Source organism: Lampetra planeri, unplaced genomic scaffold (assembly GCF_965212315.1).
Source record: "Lampetra planeri unplaced genomic scaffold, kcLamPlan1.2.h2 scaffold_1034, whole genome shotgun sequence".
In the NCBI taxonomy this organism is placed as follows: domain Eukaryota; kingdom Metazoa; phylum Chordata; class Hyperoartia; order Petromyzontiformes; family Petromyzontidae; genus Lampetra; species Lampetra planeri.
In genome coordinates this window covers 1-18,946 of record NW_027613744.1, presented here as the reverse complement: position 1 = coordinate 18,946, position 18,946 = coordinate 1, and the positions used below count along the sequence as shown (strand labels likewise).

Sequence of the window (18,946 nt, the reverse complement as noted above, 5' to 3'; positions counted from 1 at the left end):
GATTGACTGACTGATTTTTCTCCAGGATATTGATTCATGTCAGATCTGTGTGAACGTGAGCGAACCACATGCTGCAGAGCTGGAGTCAAATCGTCTTTTTGTTAGAACAGAAAAGCCGTGTCTGTATATTATGGAAGCTATTTATCCTAATGACAATTGTAGGTATTCAAAAGTGAATGTGATAAACAACGCGATGCCACTGTGAATGGGGCCTTAAGGTGGAATGACAGTAATTCTCTGTAGGAATCTGTAATGTTGATGTCCAGTCTGCTGACGGATGTCCTGAAGTTGTTGCGGTGTGATCGTGAATTGGCTCTGACCCTGACGTAGATGATGTTCAGAGCCTATTCAAGGGAAACATTGACGGTTCATTCCATCGTCATCGTTTAGTTTTTGTCCCTGCATACACAGTGAAACAGTTTGTGTGAATAACTTTGTGTTTTTGAATCAAAACTTTTGAAATGAGTTGTTTCAATTCTTGTGTATGTTTTGTAAGAGCAGCTCTGATCCACAATAACGTCCCGTTCCAGTGACCTCAGCTATTCTCTTATTAACCTGCCAAGTCCAAAGGAGACGTTTTATCTGGTCTGTGAGACAGCTGACACATTCTGGAGATGCTCTGGTCAGTTTGTCTAATGATTTTCCTTTGTGATGCTTCGAGGCGGGTGACACCGATGTCACCTTGTCTTTGTGGCGCCCAGGAGATAAACACATCACACCTCTCAGACAGTCAGACAGTCTGAGACAACCTGAACACCAATTTAGAAAATAGACTCCATTTTAGAATTTTATTCTTTTTTTTCTTTTACTTTGAGTGTGACAGTAGCAGTCAATGTGTGACAGCCCTGGATTGTACTTTAATATAGTGTTATTTTTGCACTACTTTTTCTCTTTGCACCAGCAGCAGTGTTACTTCTATTTCAATTGTATTATGTACATTTATTTTAAGCTTATATGATACATATTTAATTGGTTCAGTTTTTTTCCTTTGGAGATCAGAATGACTGTATTAGCCAGAAAATGGCTGCGTTAAGACAATTGTCATCACGTTCAAGGAAGCCATCAAGGAAACGGGTTCTGGGTTTTACAGCTAGAGGGAGCTGTTTGCAGAAGACATGGAGGATGGATAAAGAAAAATAGAATAGAAGCTGATGAAAACTCGTCACAATAAGACAACACATGGCCATTCTCACTTTAAGACGTCTAAGTTACGTTTATTTAAAGAACATGGATAAACTTTTATGTTTATTTTTTTCTCCATTGTTTGCATTATGGAGTTTGAATGATCTAACGTGTGTTAAACTAAAGATTTAAAGTCTATTTCTCTTATATTCATTAAAATCCCTTTCAGTATCATTCCATTCAACACCTTTAACGCTGATGGGTTAAATGTTAGTGTTAAGATGGCTGACAGTCTGGTGTTTCACACAGGGAACATTAATTCTGTTGCTGTCATACCACAGACTTCCCACGGTTCCAGATAAATGTGGTTCGTTCTGTTGCCTTGACTCAGTTCGAAAAATCCTCCTTGTGCCTGAAATACAATAGTGGGTGGTCACAAGAAAGGAGGACGAGTGAGATGTTAATCAAGGAGGTGAGGGAAGCATCTGCTCGACATTCCTTCAGTCACTGGTTACACCTGTTGTCAGATCATGGACACCACACTACAGACGACACACCGCTGCAGGGGTGAGTTCACGCTACGTGGTTGTTCCTGCTGTAAGATAAATGTTGAAGTGTTTTTGAAGTGTTTTTGTTGAAGTAGATGATGTTACTATTTTTTTTTATAGGAGACAAAAGATTTGCTGTGTCATGTTTGGCTTTGGAGTCACATGATTGATAATATGTGTTAATATGAGAAAAGCCGGTTTTACACGGTGAGACTGCGGAGGGATGTGTTAACAGCAGTGACAGAGAGAGGATGGCAGCAGAGGTATGCAAGAGACTTGGCGCTCGAAAACGTGTGTGAAGAAAGACACACACACACACACGAACAGACCTATCAGTCGCCAACGTCTCCTCGCCCATCTGCCCCTCCTTCTCATCAGCCAATCACACTCTTTTTCTACGGCCTTTGACACACTCACCATGTGATTTTTTCCAGGCGCTGCGTGTCGACTGAAACTGGTCAACTTTGAGGCCCGTGATAACCACCGTTACCATGAGACGGAGGGGCTCAGCAAAACTCTCCTGGTGGTTCGACGGGGGAAACCCTTCAAAGTTACTCTGCTGTTTCACGGACGGTTGTGGAATCCTCACACTGAGAGTCTGGTCCTGGAGGTCTGCCTAGGTATCTCAACAACATTCCTGTCCTCCAGCTGACACAGCTATTGGTTTGATTTCACAAAATTCCACAAAACCCATGAACTCACTTGAGTTTTATTGGTTTTCATTGAAAAGAGCCTGTTTTCCTTCGTTCCAGTGATGACCTCCATCTATGTGCTGAAAGACAGTGTCGAATAAAGTCAAATAAACATGTATTATTATTATCATCATCATCATCATCATCACCATTATTATTATTATTATTATTATTATTATTATTATTATTATTATTATTATTATTATTATTATTATTATTATTATTATTATTATTATCATCATCACCATTATTATTATTATTATTATTGTTATTATTATTATTTAATGCGTTACCCACAGACTCAATTGTACTCCATGATCTATTTTGGTTTAAATAGGAATGCTCACTGAATGACTGACCGGAGGAGGAGGGGGGGTCCTTGTGACAGAAAAACATTAGAATTTGAGTCTTTCAGAAATTAGGCTGCTGCAGATGCTCAGTGTAAAACCAACATTCATTTCTCTCCACGCAGGTCGTCTGACAGAGAGGATGGTGGTCCACTTCTCTGACAGGTGGTCTGACCTCCAATGCTGGTCAGCCAGAATCTACCCAGGCAATATCCATCATCTGTCGGTCACCGTCCACATCTGCTCCCCTGTGTGTTCTTCAGTGGCTCCGTATCAGCTCCTGGTCCACCTGGAGAATCAGACAGACAGAAGGAGCTACAAAGCAGGGACGTTTGTGCTGCTCTGCAACCCTTGGCTGATGGGTAAGCGAGAAAAACCTTGATTCAAGAAGTCATGTTGAGAATGTTAAGAAGAAAGAAAGGATTGTTTGGTCACAGACATGATGGTTCCATTGTTTCTCAGAGGACCCGGTGTACATGCCCCTGGCTGCACAAACACAGGAATACATCAAGAGTGACTATGGGTTGGTGTACATGGGCACGCATCTCAACGTCAGCTCGCGGCCCTGGTCATACGGTCAGGTATGTGACGAGCAGCAGGTCATGTGTGCACAGTAGGCTGAGTTGTGACAGAGGATGTTTACAGTTGTGATATAGAACCTACCAGTCAGTGTGTCTAGAGGCGAAGCAGCACAGCTGGAACACCGACGTCACTAAGAAGAACAAATTCATGCTTCACAAATGCGACTCCAGACATTTGCTCATAGACCACAGCCGCTTGGAATTTCTGACCTTTGCCCCAATAGATGTCGGACACCACACACACAAAAAAAAGCTTCTGCTCAGATGATACGATGGGAACAAGCTGTGAGAACTCCCAAACGAGGCATGTGAAAGAATGACTTCCCTCCACGAGGTGTGAAGGGTGTAGTGTGTTGAAAGGCCGTTGAAAGGCTTGCAGTCACCTCTGGTTTTGTGCACAGTATGAACCGGGGGTCCTGGAGGCATGTCTGAAGCTCCTGCAGGTCAGCCCGCAGCATCTCAGCAACCAGCAGAGGGACTACGTTCTACGAGCGGATCCTGTCTACCTGAGCCGGGTGGTTTGTGCTATGGTGAGAGAGACAACACTTCACTTTGCAGTCATGAACGTCCTGACGTCGTTAACATGGTGCTTCCTTTTGCAAGGTGAACAGCAGTGATGACATGGGTGTGTTGGAGGGGAGGTGGCAGGGCAGCTACAAAGATGGGGTCAGGCCAACGGAGTGGAGCAGCAGCGCGGACATCCTTCATCGGTGGAGCTCGTCCAACTGCAGCCCGGTGCGCTATGGACAGTGCTGGGTCTTTGCATCCGTCCTCTGCACAGGTCGGCTCACGACACACGTTCACAAAGTACAATGTCACAGGTTTCCAGTTTGATGGCCGGACGACTGACGCGTCTTCAAAGCCTTGGTTTGTTTATCTCCTAACTTTGTTTCCCAGTGATGCGAGTGCTGGGGATCCCTTCCAGGGTGGTGACAGTGTTCAACGCAGCGCACGATAGCGATGGTAACGTGACAGCGGAGGAGTTTTACTCCACCACAGGAGTGAAGCTCGGCCTGTCAAAGGACAGCATTTGGTTAGTGTCCTTCAGCCGCTGGCAGATTTAGCAATTTTAGGGCCCAAAGCAGATATGAATACAAGAAAGAAGGAAGGGCCCCGTAATGTGCCCCAAACAAAGTGGTGGGCACACTGAGACAGAAACTAATGACTCATCAATTAAGTCAGCACCTGCCTTCACCTTTCCAGCAATCAGGAAGATCTTGTGATATATTTAAACGGAGCTTTACAGTGTGAATGTGTGCATTTTAGAATCAAATGTGCAGGAGAATGTTTGTGTGGAAAATGTCAGTCCGTGTGTTGTATAACAGGAACTTCCACGTGTGGGTGGAGTGCTGGATGAGGAGACCAGACCTCGGCGAAGGCTTTGACGGTTGGCAGGTCGTGGACCCGACTCCGCAGGAGAAGAGTGCAGGTGGGTTCAGTTCCCAAGAACACTTAAAGACTCTGATGTCATGTTTTTCTGTGCTTTCTCCGTGTAATAATCAGAAAATATGTCACCACGTTCTCCATGACAGCTTCTGTCACAGAGACGGGAGGATAATGGAAGTGGCTGGAGAAAAAGTAAAAGGGCCACAAGCTGGCAGATTGTCAAATGTTTTCTTTTTTCTTACGAGATAAATATTTTATTGCGCCTTGTCCCGGTTTGAAATGCACCTCTTGGCCTGCAGGGACATTCCGCTGTGGCCCTTGTCCAGTTGCTGCCGTCCAACAACGACGCCTCAGCGCCCGGTACGACACCTCATTCATCTATGCGTCTGTTGACGCTGACATCGTCCGTTTCATTGTGAGCAACGGTCTGGTGGTGGAGAGGACGACAGACACCGAATGGGTGGGACGCTTGATCTGCACCAAGAGCATCGGCTCAGACAGACCAGAGAATCTGACAGAGAGCTACAAGAGGAGGAAAAGTGAGATCCCGTCTGTTTTTATTATTTATGCTTCTAAACTTGTCCAGCTGTCTGACGGTTTCCTCTCCATTTCTTTCAGGAGAAACAGTCTGGAAAAATACTGCAGGTCATTATATTATATTATATCATGTTATATAAGTAGTATTAAGTCGATGTCTTACATCCTGTAGCCTTAATAAAGTTTGCTGGTCCACAGGTTACTTTCTTTTCTATCATGAAGATAAAATGTAGGGACGCTGTGGACTGTGCTGTATCAATAATACAGGTTGACATTCACAGAACTGAATCTGAGTACTAACTTTCTTTCACAGAGGCTGGTTATACCTCGTTCTCTGCTCTGCAGTCACCTGGACCAGGTAAACTAACACGCTAACGTTAGTTTCATCTGTCAGTTCATTCACACAACATCACTTAAATGTTGGAAACATTCATCTCATCTTCCAGCATCGCTCTTTTAAGTTTTATGAATTAGCAATCGAAATGTGTGTGTCAGCAGTAAATGCAATATCATGAGTGTTTGTCTGCAAAACTACTGATGAGATTCTCATGAATATGTTACCAGAGAGAGAGAGAATTCTTTACCCAAGGAAGTGCATATTCATTCATGGGGGGATCAGGTCATCCCATCATGTGTGTGTGTCTATATCTATTCAATCTGCTGAAAACTGACTGAAAACTGACAACAGCTCTTACAGATCTGCCACGCACACACTAGAACCTCAGCTGTCAACTGACTTCATGTATTGATTCTTTTGATTGACTTTTATGACTCTCTGTTTCCAGTCATGTGCCATGCCTCATATTCTGCTCCTGTGTCCAACAACACTGGACGTGTTACAGGTAATACTGCTCTTAAATCAGGTCTCATACAAACACATCCTTTGTTTTCACAACACCCCCAGATACAGTATACTGAGATTCCTGGAACATAACAACCTCCCCACTAAACCAGAATTCCTCCTCAGAATGACCTTCTGCTCTCAGCCACATCTCCTGGTGGTTCTGACCTCTGGCAAACAGGTTCCTCCATTGCGCTGGCAGATGGTCGCCTGCTGGTTGATATTTCCACCAGTGGTGATGTGTTTTACTCCGCCACAGCTGGAGCTGTGTTGGAGCGCTGTGGTGATTCAGCCACGTTCATGAAGCGATGAGCTGAGCTGCTCAGTTTCTCTGTCACAATAGAAAAACCAAGCGTGACACAACGGACAACTTCTGCTTTAGTTTTGCCAGCAGACTTTTTGTGGTGTTTGGCTGTTGCTTATTCCAACGCAAATTGTAGATTCAGAATATCTGTTTTTAGAATTTTACCTGAAATCTATCTCAGAGCTATTAGGAACCAAGCATTCATGCCTGTCTTCCTTCATGTCCAGGAGAGCCATCATCCAGCTTGGAGGTGTCTCTAACCATAAATGGGGTGCTGTGTGTGGGCAAGAGTATCAACGTGTGCGTGACGGTCACAAACCGGTCCACCAGCGCCAGAACCCTGAGGGAACACCTGAACGCTCAGCGGAAAGCCTATAACAGTAGCCCTCAGAAGAGCTTCTGGACAGCACACAAACAAGTTGACATTCAGCACTGGAAGGTGGATGTGAAGAAGACGTTTTAATGTCAGACACAGTCATCCTGACACCCACCAAAGCTGACACCATCCTCTGCACCTGTCCTCTTCCGTGCAGTTTTGACGCTCCATCACGCCATCGCTCCCTCTGAACACGAGTTGGTCCTGGCAGGCGATGACATTGTGAAGGTGTCAGTGGTGATAAAGGATGTGAGGAGCAAAGAGAGAGTCCTGGCGACGCAGGACTTCAACATCAGCTCACCGCAGATCGTGATCAAGGTAGAGCAGCGTCCTGAGACGTCGTCGTTCCTACGTGCTTTTTCTTCCCATACACAAATGTACACTTTGCACATATCTGAGTATCTATGATCATAGCTTGTTTATTCATAATAACTATAGTAGCCATCTTCCAGACATCCCCACACTGATGCCAACCTGAATTAAATCTTTAGTGAATACCAAACTTACATACAACTGACAAAATGTTGTACAATTTTACAGTAATGAAACTGCTTACTGTAAGATAACCCAGTTTATCAGCAACACTAAAAAACTGAAAATGTACAATACATTGTCTGCATAAATAAAATGTGTACATAATTTTTTTATTAATTTTTCATTTTTTAAAAAATCAACAAAGATCTCTGCACCTCAATTAAATGTCATTATTTAATTTAAAAATGAAACATCTGCATTTAATTTGAAACGACCAGTTTCAGACACACAACCCTCTTAAGTTACACTTCTTTTCATTCCATTTTTCCAATTATCAGACAGGTTCAGTCTATATGATATGTTTTTTGAATGTTTTGAATTTTCATATAATTAATTCATTTATTGTTTGAAAAGTGATTTTCCCTCTCATACAATATCCTCTGTTGAATGACTGATGCTGACTGATTGACAGATCGAAGGAGGGGACAGGATCCAGATGAATAAGGAGCATACGGCCCACGTTTACTTCACCAACACGTTGAGCAGAACACTGAGAGGAGCTGTGCTGACTGTGGAGGGCTCGGGCTTGTTAAAGGGCAAACACGAAGAGAGGTGCGTTTGTCTACGGCGGAATGTCGACGTTTTTTGTCTTATGTTTCAGTGTATGTGGTCACATTCCAGAGATGACACACACACAACACACAGATGTATGCCAGTGTAACCGTTGAGGGGAGCAGGGTTTGTGCTTTAAGTGTCTGAGGAATGCAGTGTGGGAATGCTGTCAGGTATGTTTTCATAGCAGTTGGAGCAGTTACGTCACAACATGGCTGTGAAACAGAATGCGCTGACTGATTCCTTTTCACTTCACATTTAACCAGTGACTTTGGAAAAACCTTGACGGACGTCTGCCCTCTGAGGACACACTCTAATCCACACAACAGACTGTCAGTGATGTCAGAGGAATACATTTCTCCATGTTAAATGTACAGTGCAGGAGAGTAATATTCTGGAGGTCCTAAGAATGTAATAAGAACTTCTTTACTGGTCATTTGAATTGATCCTTGTTTTACCCTGTGGAGCACAACATCTGTCCCCTTTACTGATTGTCCAATCTTAAACCATGAATGTTTGCAAACCCACTGACTTCCAGACAGTTTTAGAGCAGCTGTGCACATATTGTATGGAAAATGACCATTCTCTTGTTCTTCTCCCAGGCTGGCTCTCCTGCAGCCAGATGAGAAGATAGAGAAGAGGGTTTCTTTGACGGCGACTTCGTCTGGCACCAAACTGCTGATGGCCACTTTCTCCCACAGCAACAGTCCCAGCGTCATGTCCAGGAGCTTCCACAAAGTCTCTATAACGACACAATGACACACTCCTGAACAATGTCTGACGTAGAATATTTGTATTTGCACATTAAAAGTTTCTCTGAGAAGTTGTACCATGTCAACAGAGATATCAGATTGATTTTGTTTATTGCAGCGCCCCCCAGTGGTCAAACCATTTTACCCTGTTTGGTGTCAGGCATAGAAATGTTGGTCAGATGTGCTCTCACTGTGTGTCAGGTGTCACTTTGTTTTTGGTGCCTAGGTGGCTCCAGCTAAAGATGGTGAATCATCATGGTGAAGATGTGGACCATCACCATGTGGCCTTTTCAAATTTGTATCATTAAGTGTACAACAACATTTAACATGATCCTGGTGACATCACATGGCGCACCGCTCCAAATCGTCCCACAACATGCTGATGGACCCGCAGACGCAGCAACGGGCATTTACCAAAACCCTCATAGGTCTCTACACATATGCATTCAACACAAAATATTTTATTTATTACATCAAAATGAAATTAAATTGTTTCCAGCAAATGAATCTGCTGTGAGATACAAATCAGTCCTGATTTGATGAATGACTTCCTGTTTAAGATATGCAGCCTACCGAGGCCAGAATGAAATAAAACATGTTTGTCATTTTCAGCATCATTTGATGATAATGATCCTCACAGAGTTTCTCCAAAGTCATTACGCAGTCGTTTTACAGGCCGAACGATATGCTCGACGTTGACCTTCGCTGCTCGCGGGGTTACTGGTTACTGTAGACACCACTAGGTGGGAGCATCGGAGCATCCATCCTCAGCCCCCTTCTTGTCAAAAACCTGCATCTGCTGAAAACCAGCAAAGAAAAATGGAGCTTTGCTTTAATCTTTAATAACACCTCTGTGGTTCTTTCCTTATTAAACAATGTCTTCTTCTCTAATGCAGAAGCACTTTCACATATATACGCTCTCAGTGTAGTTGGAGGAGCTTGGACAGAGATGGAGAAAATGAAGCTCTACAATATGTTTGTCTTGATCCTTGTGATGGAAACCCACTTTATTTATCACAGGAAATATAACGTTTGAAGCCTACAAGACCAAGAATCAGGAGAAAAACATGAGTGACGCTTTTTGTTAAACAGTGCTGTAGTGTAGAGCCTGAGTCAAGACCACCTGACGTAAGTCTAAGTCAAGACCACCAAACCCAAGAATGAGTCAAGACCACCAAACCATAGACTGAGTCAGTTCTTTCTTATTCAACAGTAAAAAAGTCAAGTGTTGAAGTTTTCCTGATAAAAGAAGACAGTGAACATAAAGAAGATTCCCTTGAAAGAAGCAAATTCTTTTAAGGGAATGATATATATATATTTTTTTTATTGCCCTGACCATCTTGATTAAATATTTTTTTTCCAGACATGTCTCACTGTTGGGTGTTTTTTTCTCTCCACCTGATTTACAAGTAAACTTAAATCAGAAAACAGCGTCACTGACAGGATGACAGTTCTGCAGCCGTCAACGGTTCCCTACTTCCAACGCCCTTACATACATGGCAGGTAGGGGGCAGTCTGGTGGCAGCGTTAGAACACTGAATGTGAGAGTGGGAGTTTTCACTCTCAGTTGCAGGTTAAAAAAAAAAAAGTCAGTCTAGCTGTGGTCTTCACATGTGAGAGACAAATGACACACCTATGCCCAGTCGGAACGTCAGGATTTCGACTTTGGAAAAGCAACATTCCCTTCAAATGACATCAAACCGAAGACCACACATCTGTTTTAATGTGAAGCGGTTACACACTGTTCCTGTATGCACCAGGGACTGTTCAAACCTGGAGGATTTCCGTCTGACGAGTGTGTGGACCGAACAGCTTGTGATCTCACCTCTGTGTCAGGGAGATTGAGGCAGAGGCGTTGGCAGAAGGAAACGATAATCAGACTCCACGCTTGCTGACTTTCAGACAAATTAAACGTCAGGGGAAAGCAGGGAGCGGGACCACTGGGCTGCTGTGAAAAGCTGAGGCTATCATAAATTATGAATCCCCCCCCCCCTCTTTTCATCCCTCACTCATTTAAACCATTCCTTTCCTCATCCAGTCCTCCCTCCTCGCTTCCTCATCTTGATCACACGTCACATTCACCTTCTCTTTCCACTCCAGACTCCCACTTCACCCTTCCTCCTTTTGGTCATCATCTTCCCCGTCTTCTTTTAATCATCTCTTCTTTTCGTTCCTCTTTCGTCTTTCATTTTTGTATTCTCTCCCTCTGTTCCCTCCTCCCAATCCTCCCACCCATCTGCTGTTCATTACTTTTCCCCTCCTTAATCTTGATCACTTTTTCCTCTGCTAAATATGAAATTTCCTTGCTCCTTACTTTCCATTCACATGCTTTCTTTCCTCGGCTCTAAAACTCATCTTTTTAGATATATAGTTATATACATTTGTAAATATATATATACACACTATATATATGTATGTGTGTGTGTGTACTGAGACCTGACTGAGAAATCTAAACTTGTAGAATCTGATTTTGGTGTGATCAGTCTTCAGTCTCTAGGAGTTTTACTTTTCGTACACCAGTCTAGTAGCATTGGTATCACATTTATTACCATGATCATGACAGTTAACGCGCATCCTAATCTTAAAATTAAGCAAAATAAAATTTGTTGAGTTTGTTCATCCTCAGATGAAGGTAAAAAACTGTTGATTTTTCGGATCTAATTCCACATAATCAGGCAAAAGTCCAACCGAATGTCTTTAAAGTTTCATATGTCTGAATTCAGTTTATCAGTAACTCTGAACTCCAGACAAGTGGTTCAAACTCAGGATCCTGCTTTCTGGAACGGGCCACAGGACTCAACAATAAATTCAATTCTTATTTACTCTTGTCCAAATGTCCTGTGTGATCACCTGCCTGGTCCGTATGTGCTGCACCCGTGTCTTGTTTTGAGTTTTGCGTCCTCTGTCGCTCCCTGGTGTTTCTACCAATCAGCTCCCTGTTTTTCCTCATGCGTTCCCACCTGTGTTGCATTCGGGCTCGTTTGTTTTTTCAGTTAAAAGTCATTTCTGTCCCCAGTTGATTTGTGTGTTGTGTGTTTTTGTTGTTTTTCCTGGAATATAACTTGGGGCTAGTTCCATCAAAAATGAGTAATCCTTCAGTGTTGCTGAAACACTAAATTCAAATATATGAAACTTTAAAGGCGTTTGGTTTGATTGCTGTTTAGGTGAAAATGCTGCAGAGATTTCTTCTTTCCAGGATTAAACTCACGGTCACTATACCTGGATGTTTTGTATGTTTTTTGTGCCTTCTTTTAATTGCACTGAATAAACAGACTCTTGGAGTTCTTGTTTCTGAACTGCCTTAGTTGTCCAGTAGGTTCACCCCAATCCCAACACATGACAGTGACAGGAGTGGGTGTACTGCCCTTTTCTCAGCCACAAGGACAGCCAACGGCTTGTGAGCCTGTTGGCCCATGAAGCCCAGTGAGGTTGGTGGTGTTCGCGGGGAGCAGAAACCCAGGAGCATCTTCAGAGAACAGGGGACCAAACAGTGTATGAATGCAGCTTTGAGCCGACGATGGACGCCAACAGTTTCCTCAGTCAGTTGACAAGAGGGGACGTTCAGAGGGATCAGATGGATCGGTCGGTGTGGGATGGATTCAGAAGAACAGATGGAACATCTGCATTGCCCTGAGGTGGCCATCCATCCTCGGGCTGTGTTCTTATTGTCTTTTACTTCATTTAGACCCCGAGCTTTATAGTGTGCAGGTAAATGATGTGTACGTTTTAGTGTTATTTGTTAACGTTCTCACATTGTCTGAATTGTTAAATAATGCTCATGAAAATATTCAGAATAGTCCCACGGCCAATGACAGTGTCTGTGTCTGTGTAGGAAGTGGCCAAATGGAACACCCTCTCCGACTCAAACATCAGTCTAACTCAGGACCCGAGTCCTGTGCACGTTTTTTGTGTTTATTTCAATAACACGTACGTAAAACAACTGTTCTATTTTTTTTTGTCAATGGTTTGTTGCTGTGTGCTTGGAATGCCACGGTAGGTATGGTTTATCAGCTAAGAACTATCACGAGAACGGCTTTTTTCAAACTACAATGTTGTGCCACACAGCTGCTAGTGGAACGTACTATAACTCCTGGTTTCATTTGACGTCAGTAGGCTATAACTATGCTTTATGCAGACGCACACAACCATATGGACCTCGACCAGCCGCCCTAGCTCTGCTAAAGCTGCCGCCGATAATTATGATAATGAATCTTGCTTCTGTCTATTGTCACCTGGTAATGAGTTTGTCCCGAAGGTCACTGTTGTAATAGCTCATTAGCCACACTGGCTAACGCAGCTGTGTGATCCCCAGTTGCTGGAGGTGCTTCGGTTCAGCCCTGCTGTTTGTTTGTTGCAGTGACTGAATCGCCATGTGATTGTTCTGTCTACACTGATCAACTGTGTGTACATGTCTTTATACTGTGGTTGTATGTGTGCACTGTACTGGTGCACAGCTCAAACACTCTGGACAAGACATATATCAGAGTAAAACCCAAATCAGACAGAATACACACGTCTATCACACATCTAGACATCAGAAGATATTATTCATCATTTCACCATAGAAATGAAAAGGCAGATTTTGTTATTTTTCAACACAAAATGACATGACTTTGTACAACAAAACATTTGCGTGAGACTTTTGAAGAAATGACGACATACCAGAATTATCACGTCTTATCCAGAAAACACGACCAAAACTGTGTGTGTGTGTGTGTGTGTGTGTGTGTGTGTGTGTGTGTGTCCTGTGCGTGCGTCTGCATGTCCATGTGCCCTCATAAGAATGAAAATACCTGTTGTAATGTGCCCAGTACTTACTAAGTGTCACCTCATTAGCTCAGTGCAGAGTGAAGCCTCCAGTCTCTGAGTTTTCCCACCGACTGACTCCCCCCCTGTTGCCAGTGGGACGTCCTAATATAAATGAACTGGCCCCAGCAGGTTTTCGCACAGGCACTTGGCAGCCCACTGACAACACACTTCCTCTTCCTGCGGGCCTTATTTTTCAGCATCGGACTCATATGATTAATTCAGCGTCTGTTTCATTCTACAGTCATGTAGAAACATATCTCTGCTTTCGTCACACAGGTAATTGTTTGTCCTCATATTTTACATTTACCACTTTCCTTTTGAGAGGATGTTTTTAATTTGATATCACCTGAAATCAGTAAGTGTCATTACTAATTATATTACTATAATATGAAATTATAATAAAAAAAGAGTTTTCATTAATAACCGTTATAAACCTAAATAATGAGAGTTCAGATTGTACAAATTCAGCATGATGCTTACAAGATGTTGTCATCAATGACAGGTTCCCAGTGTCGGGCCTCTTAGTGAATGTCAGGCATGGTGAACAGTCGCATAAACAGGGCAGTGATGTTCAGTCTGGGACACCGCCCATGACAGCCGTGAGCGTAGCGGATCAGAATTCTTGTCAGTCAGTTTTCCTGACTAGTTTGACATCAGGACATGTTCCTGAATGTTGACCAGCTGGCTGACGGACACTTATATATGTGAGGAAGAGAAACTGGGATGCTGCCGTCACATTCATCAACTTACCTCAAGACTGTTGGCGCCACAATCTGTTTTTATTTCTTTTCAATTTTATATCAAAGTACCAGCCTTGACTGACAGCTTTTGTCCCACTCCTCCTGCATAGTGTCACGGCGATGAAAAACGTATTTCATATCTAACTTATTAAAACACCTGCAGTGTTACTGAGTAACTGTTCAGCGTCTGAATGTAGAAAAATGAGTTAGATGAGGTAGAATGGTAAGGGATGTGAATGACATGATCTACCACAGTCCAACCTTACCCTTAAGAACTAATATCATCATCATCCTCCCAAGATGAGGTCTATATTTGAAATTAGACATAATTTCCCCATTCATCATGTTTTTATTATCAGAACTCCATCACTCCAGTGGCAATGATTCATTCACTGGCCCTTTTTCTTATCTGGCTAACGTTGCTCCCAGTACCATCATGTTACGGAACCGCAGCTCTAATAGATGATTAAGTCGCGTCTACAGTAGCCAAAATGGCCGACTTACTTATTAAACGGTGACATGGCTCTGTCATTGCAAAATGGCCGACTGAAAACCAGTTTTCTTGACTTTTATGGGCACATTAATGGGTTTTCTTCAGATGTGATGTTCAGTTCACGAGGAGCCCAGGAAGAGACCACTCATTTGTAATGTAATTATAGGCAATAATTGTAATCTACATTTGAATAAAATAATTGCTGTATAGTTTGGTGATGAATTAGTCAGAATGGCGACAAATGAGTATTAACTAAGCTTTAAATAAGTTTTTTCCCCTCCATATTTCCTGTACATACATTCATGGGAAAAATGATTGGACCATCGACCCAGACACATGGCTGCAGTCATCAAAAGCAATGCAATGTTATGCAATCAACTAACTCATGTGTGTCATGTGACTAACAGACTGAAAGAAAAAACAGACTGTGTGAAAGCACTGTTTTTGGCAGCAGAATCCCAGAGCTATTGATGTAAGAAATTACGTGATTTTGTTATTATTAAGAAAACCATGGAATATGGCTTGATAGCAGCTCCTATGAGATATTTTAGTTGTTATCATTATCCTTGTCCAAGCAAATGTACCTTCAATGGTATCAGGCATTAAAATGAACAAGAACTTGAAGAAAAAAGGTAGTCTAATAATTTTTTTCCATGACTGTATTTTTAACTTACAGTATTTCCTCTTTATGATTACATGGAAGGATGACAGAAAAGAAGTGACGTGATAAACGCATCAGGGGCAGCGAGAGCTTCTGCGACTGCATCTGGTGGAACTGGGGATCGAAACAGGAACTTCACAATCGCTAGACGACACGCTCTACCTGCTGAGCTCCAGCTGCGCCTGATGCAAAAAAGAAAGAAGAATCATCATGGTGCCCATAAAACTCATAAAAGATTGCAATCAGCCATTTTTCAACAGCAGTGTGTCGTGGTTCAGTGCGTCAATCGGCCATTTTGGCTCATGGAAACGCATTAATCAGTCTCTGAAGGCAGCGTTTGATTCATATGACAGGACTGGGAGCTGCATCGGGTTCGGTCATAACTCTCATCTCTGGAGCAATAAAGCATTTTTACCAGAATAACTTTTAGGAAAGAGCAGCATCATCAGTCTGTGGGGCAGCTGTGGTCAGATGGTCTGACCTTGGGCCCCCAAGGTGGTTGGATGGACAGCAGGTGGACGGGATGCAGCAAATCTCAAGTCATCCTCACCTGAGTCATGTATTGTAGTTCACATACAGTATATCCCAAGACTACGCCAATACTACTAATAATTATAAGAATAAGAATAACAGTCATCAGAATAAGTACAAGAATAATCTGTTTGGGACATTGCACAAACCCACTTCTTATGGAATATTCATCAATATTTAAAAGGATTTGCTCATTGTGGATTTAAGTCATTCTTGCCAAAAGTCATTCCTTTTGGGTTTGGATCTAGAAAAAGAACCTGGCATCTGGATCAGGGGAGTAACAGAAACACTGTGTCATCTCCTAATGTTGTTCTCTGGCCCACAGCAGGGAAGAACCTTACCTGGCTTCTCTTCATATACAACATGGCGCTGGAGGATTCAACTTATGCCAGGGATGCACCAATTAAATTAGATTGAGTTTTTTAATCAGAGATGCACTCTACAGTGCCCTGTTGAATTTCTGCTGTTTTTCTTGTCAGAAAATTCTGTTCGCCTTATTAAATTTACTCATTTGCTACACCACCAGGGAACAATTCCAAAGCTGATCAATGTCAAAACAAAGCTCACAACAAGTCATCAGTGCTGCATAGCCCACACCGTATTAATTCTTTCATTAGATATTTTAATAGAGTTTAAAGATAAAAAAAAGAAAAAAAAAGTCACCTGTAATAGTATAATTTCACCATGAAGGGATATAATGTGCGAAAACTAATTTCAACCATAGCACCTTCAGACTTCAACCTCACCACTGGGGCAAAATTTTAAAATCCTTTGGCTTAATTTCACACTGCTCCACTGCGAGAGCATAGATTGAATGTGAACAGGAGAGACACACACAGCTCAAGGAAAAAAAATAAATGAAGAGAACTAGAAATGCACTTGAGACATCTGCCAAGGCCAAAAACCCACCACCCATCACAAACTGGGTACATTTTATAGAGCTGCATATAATAGACTCATATTCATTTTCCTTCAGGTTCAAATTATATTTCCTGGCACGTACATAATGACTGAAACACTCTATGTTGCGGCTATGTGCTGCTGAAGCTGAAACTTTGTGACCACAATCTCCGCATAAGCTAACACCTCCTGTATGTAGCCCCAGTGGATAACTGAGGTACTGCATGTTACAACACATACATCCATGAAGGTCATTTATATTAACGAGTTAAAATATCATCATATGTCCGTTTTGAGCGGTTTAACTTCTTGGTCCAGGTCTTCCCCTGGTCCATGTTTATTTTCACCCAGAGATGTGAAATGTCAACGACTATGGTTTTGAATAGTGGCTGTGTAGCGTACAACTTTACCCTATCCAAGTTTTATTTCAATTTCAAATTTCAAAAACCCGTTGTTCCTATAGTGAGGGGGTTTTGTGGAATTCAAAGACATGATTGTAATTTTCTGTGATGCAGATAATACACACGGAGACTGCGGAGATTATAAATGAAAATAATGTGGTGTTTACAGCCTGACAATAAATTTATGAAGTGTTTTCGTGGTTTGGCTTCAGATTGAACATTCTTGAATGTATGAGTTTCTCTTTCGACTGCAGCTTTGTGTTCCAGCATCAGCTCATTTATCATGGGGATGTTGCTGCATATCATCATTCAGCAGCTCAGCTCACCCACAGCTGACACAGACATGAAGATGTAGGCTTGTCTCTGAAATATTAGGATGGATTAGGGTGGGTTTGGCATATATCTTATTCATGGTTTGAATCCAAATGTAAAAAATAAAAAAAAAATAAAGTCGCTGATTGATGGTAGTTGCTTAGGACTAACTAAATGCTGTATCACTGTCCAGTTTAGCCATCAAAGTATTAACTCTGAACAGAAATACTCAGCCACCAAATGCATTCTAATTTTAATGGCAAAAAAAATCCTCATATCTTTTAAACATTTTCTTTTCTTTAATTCTTGTGTTTCATGAGATTAATGGAAATTAGTGTGGCGTAAGTGTGTTATGAAAGAACACAATCACCTGTTTTAAGACCAGTGAAACATCGGTTCTATTCAACATTCCAGTCATCAAGGCCGAAGTGAATAACAAACTCCATTCCTGCAGTTCCCCCAGCCTTTTAAAGTTGAAGTGGCATCTTCAGCAGATTACTCAGCGGGGAAGAATCATCCTCATCCTTTTCCTCTCTTCTGACAAATCTTACACTCAATTTGTAGCCTCGAGAATCACAAGCAAGTCACTGTAATGTTGGCTCCTGCAGTTGCATGCAAGGTTGACAAAGATCTGAGATGCTGAGATGTCTGGATTACGTCTGTCAGTAATGGAAATCTCATGTTCAGAAGTATCGTAGCTGCTAGGAATGGCTCAGTGATCATATAATAATTTTATTATCACATATTATACTGTTTTAGTCACATTTCAGCTCTTCAGTTGTGATCACAGTTTTTGAAATGAATAAGGCCGGTCAGAGTATATTCATATATATGATTTAACTGTAGGCATGCACGCACACACACACACACACACACACACACACACACACACACACAGAAGGTATCTGTTGTGACATGGAAATTAAATGCTTTAAAGCATTAACATTTCATAATGTAATATGCTTCCATGGAGTGTGTGATGACAGACTGACAGTGATGAATGACTTTATAAACCAAGTCCAGCATGAACGAACATGTTTTACATGCACAAGTAAGAAAGTCATTACAACAGAGATAATTCTCATCTCTGTACATAGATGTCAAGCCATTCATCTGTCACCAATTCAAAGTACTGGCAGCGCGCTACGTACGTGACATGATCTTTCAGCAGGCTGGAAATGAGATACTGTAAATGCTTGTATGACAAACGAAAAGCATCTACTACATCGGTTAATACCATCAGGGGAATCAGTTAATGACTGCTAATGCAGGATACACACACACACACACACCCTTCACATAGGTAATACTGACACACGCCACACTACTACATAGATAAAAGGTTGAACACTCTGCAGCAGACTGGGTTGCCATAGTAACATTAGTTGTGAGTTGAGAGGTCCTTGCTCTTTTCAATGAATGCTTCATACTAAAGCATCTGTTGTATCTATCCAACTGTTGTAATGTTACAGTGACCTACATGCGTACAATGTATGAAATCAACAAAGGTTGACTGATGTATATAAT

At 42.1% G+C, this 18,946-nt stretch overlaps 1 protein-coding gene across 1 annotated transcript; it reads left to right on the top strand.

Moving 5' to 3' along the window:
- Nucleotides 1-1,652: 1,652 nt before the first annotated feature.
- Nucleotides 1,653-8,558, top strand: LOC144738523 (protein-glutamine gamma-glutamyltransferase 2-like; the record flags this gene model as incomplete). The annotated part of the gene is made up of 14 exons (XM_078621536.1): nucleotides 1,653-1,689; nucleotides 2,105-2,290; nucleotides 2,835-3,071; nucleotides 3,172-3,290; nucleotides 3,692-3,820; nucleotides 3,894-4,071; nucleotides 4,188-4,323; nucleotides 4,616-4,719; nucleotides 4,976-5,215; nucleotides 5,999-6,055; nucleotides 6,236-6,337; nucleotides 6,892-7,052; nucleotides 7,681-7,820; nucleotides 8,423-8,558. Coding segments are annotated over exons 1-14 (1,962 nt in total), but the record flags the coding sequence as incomplete, so codon positions are not given.
- Nucleotides 8,559-18,946: the final 10,388 nt, after the last annotated feature.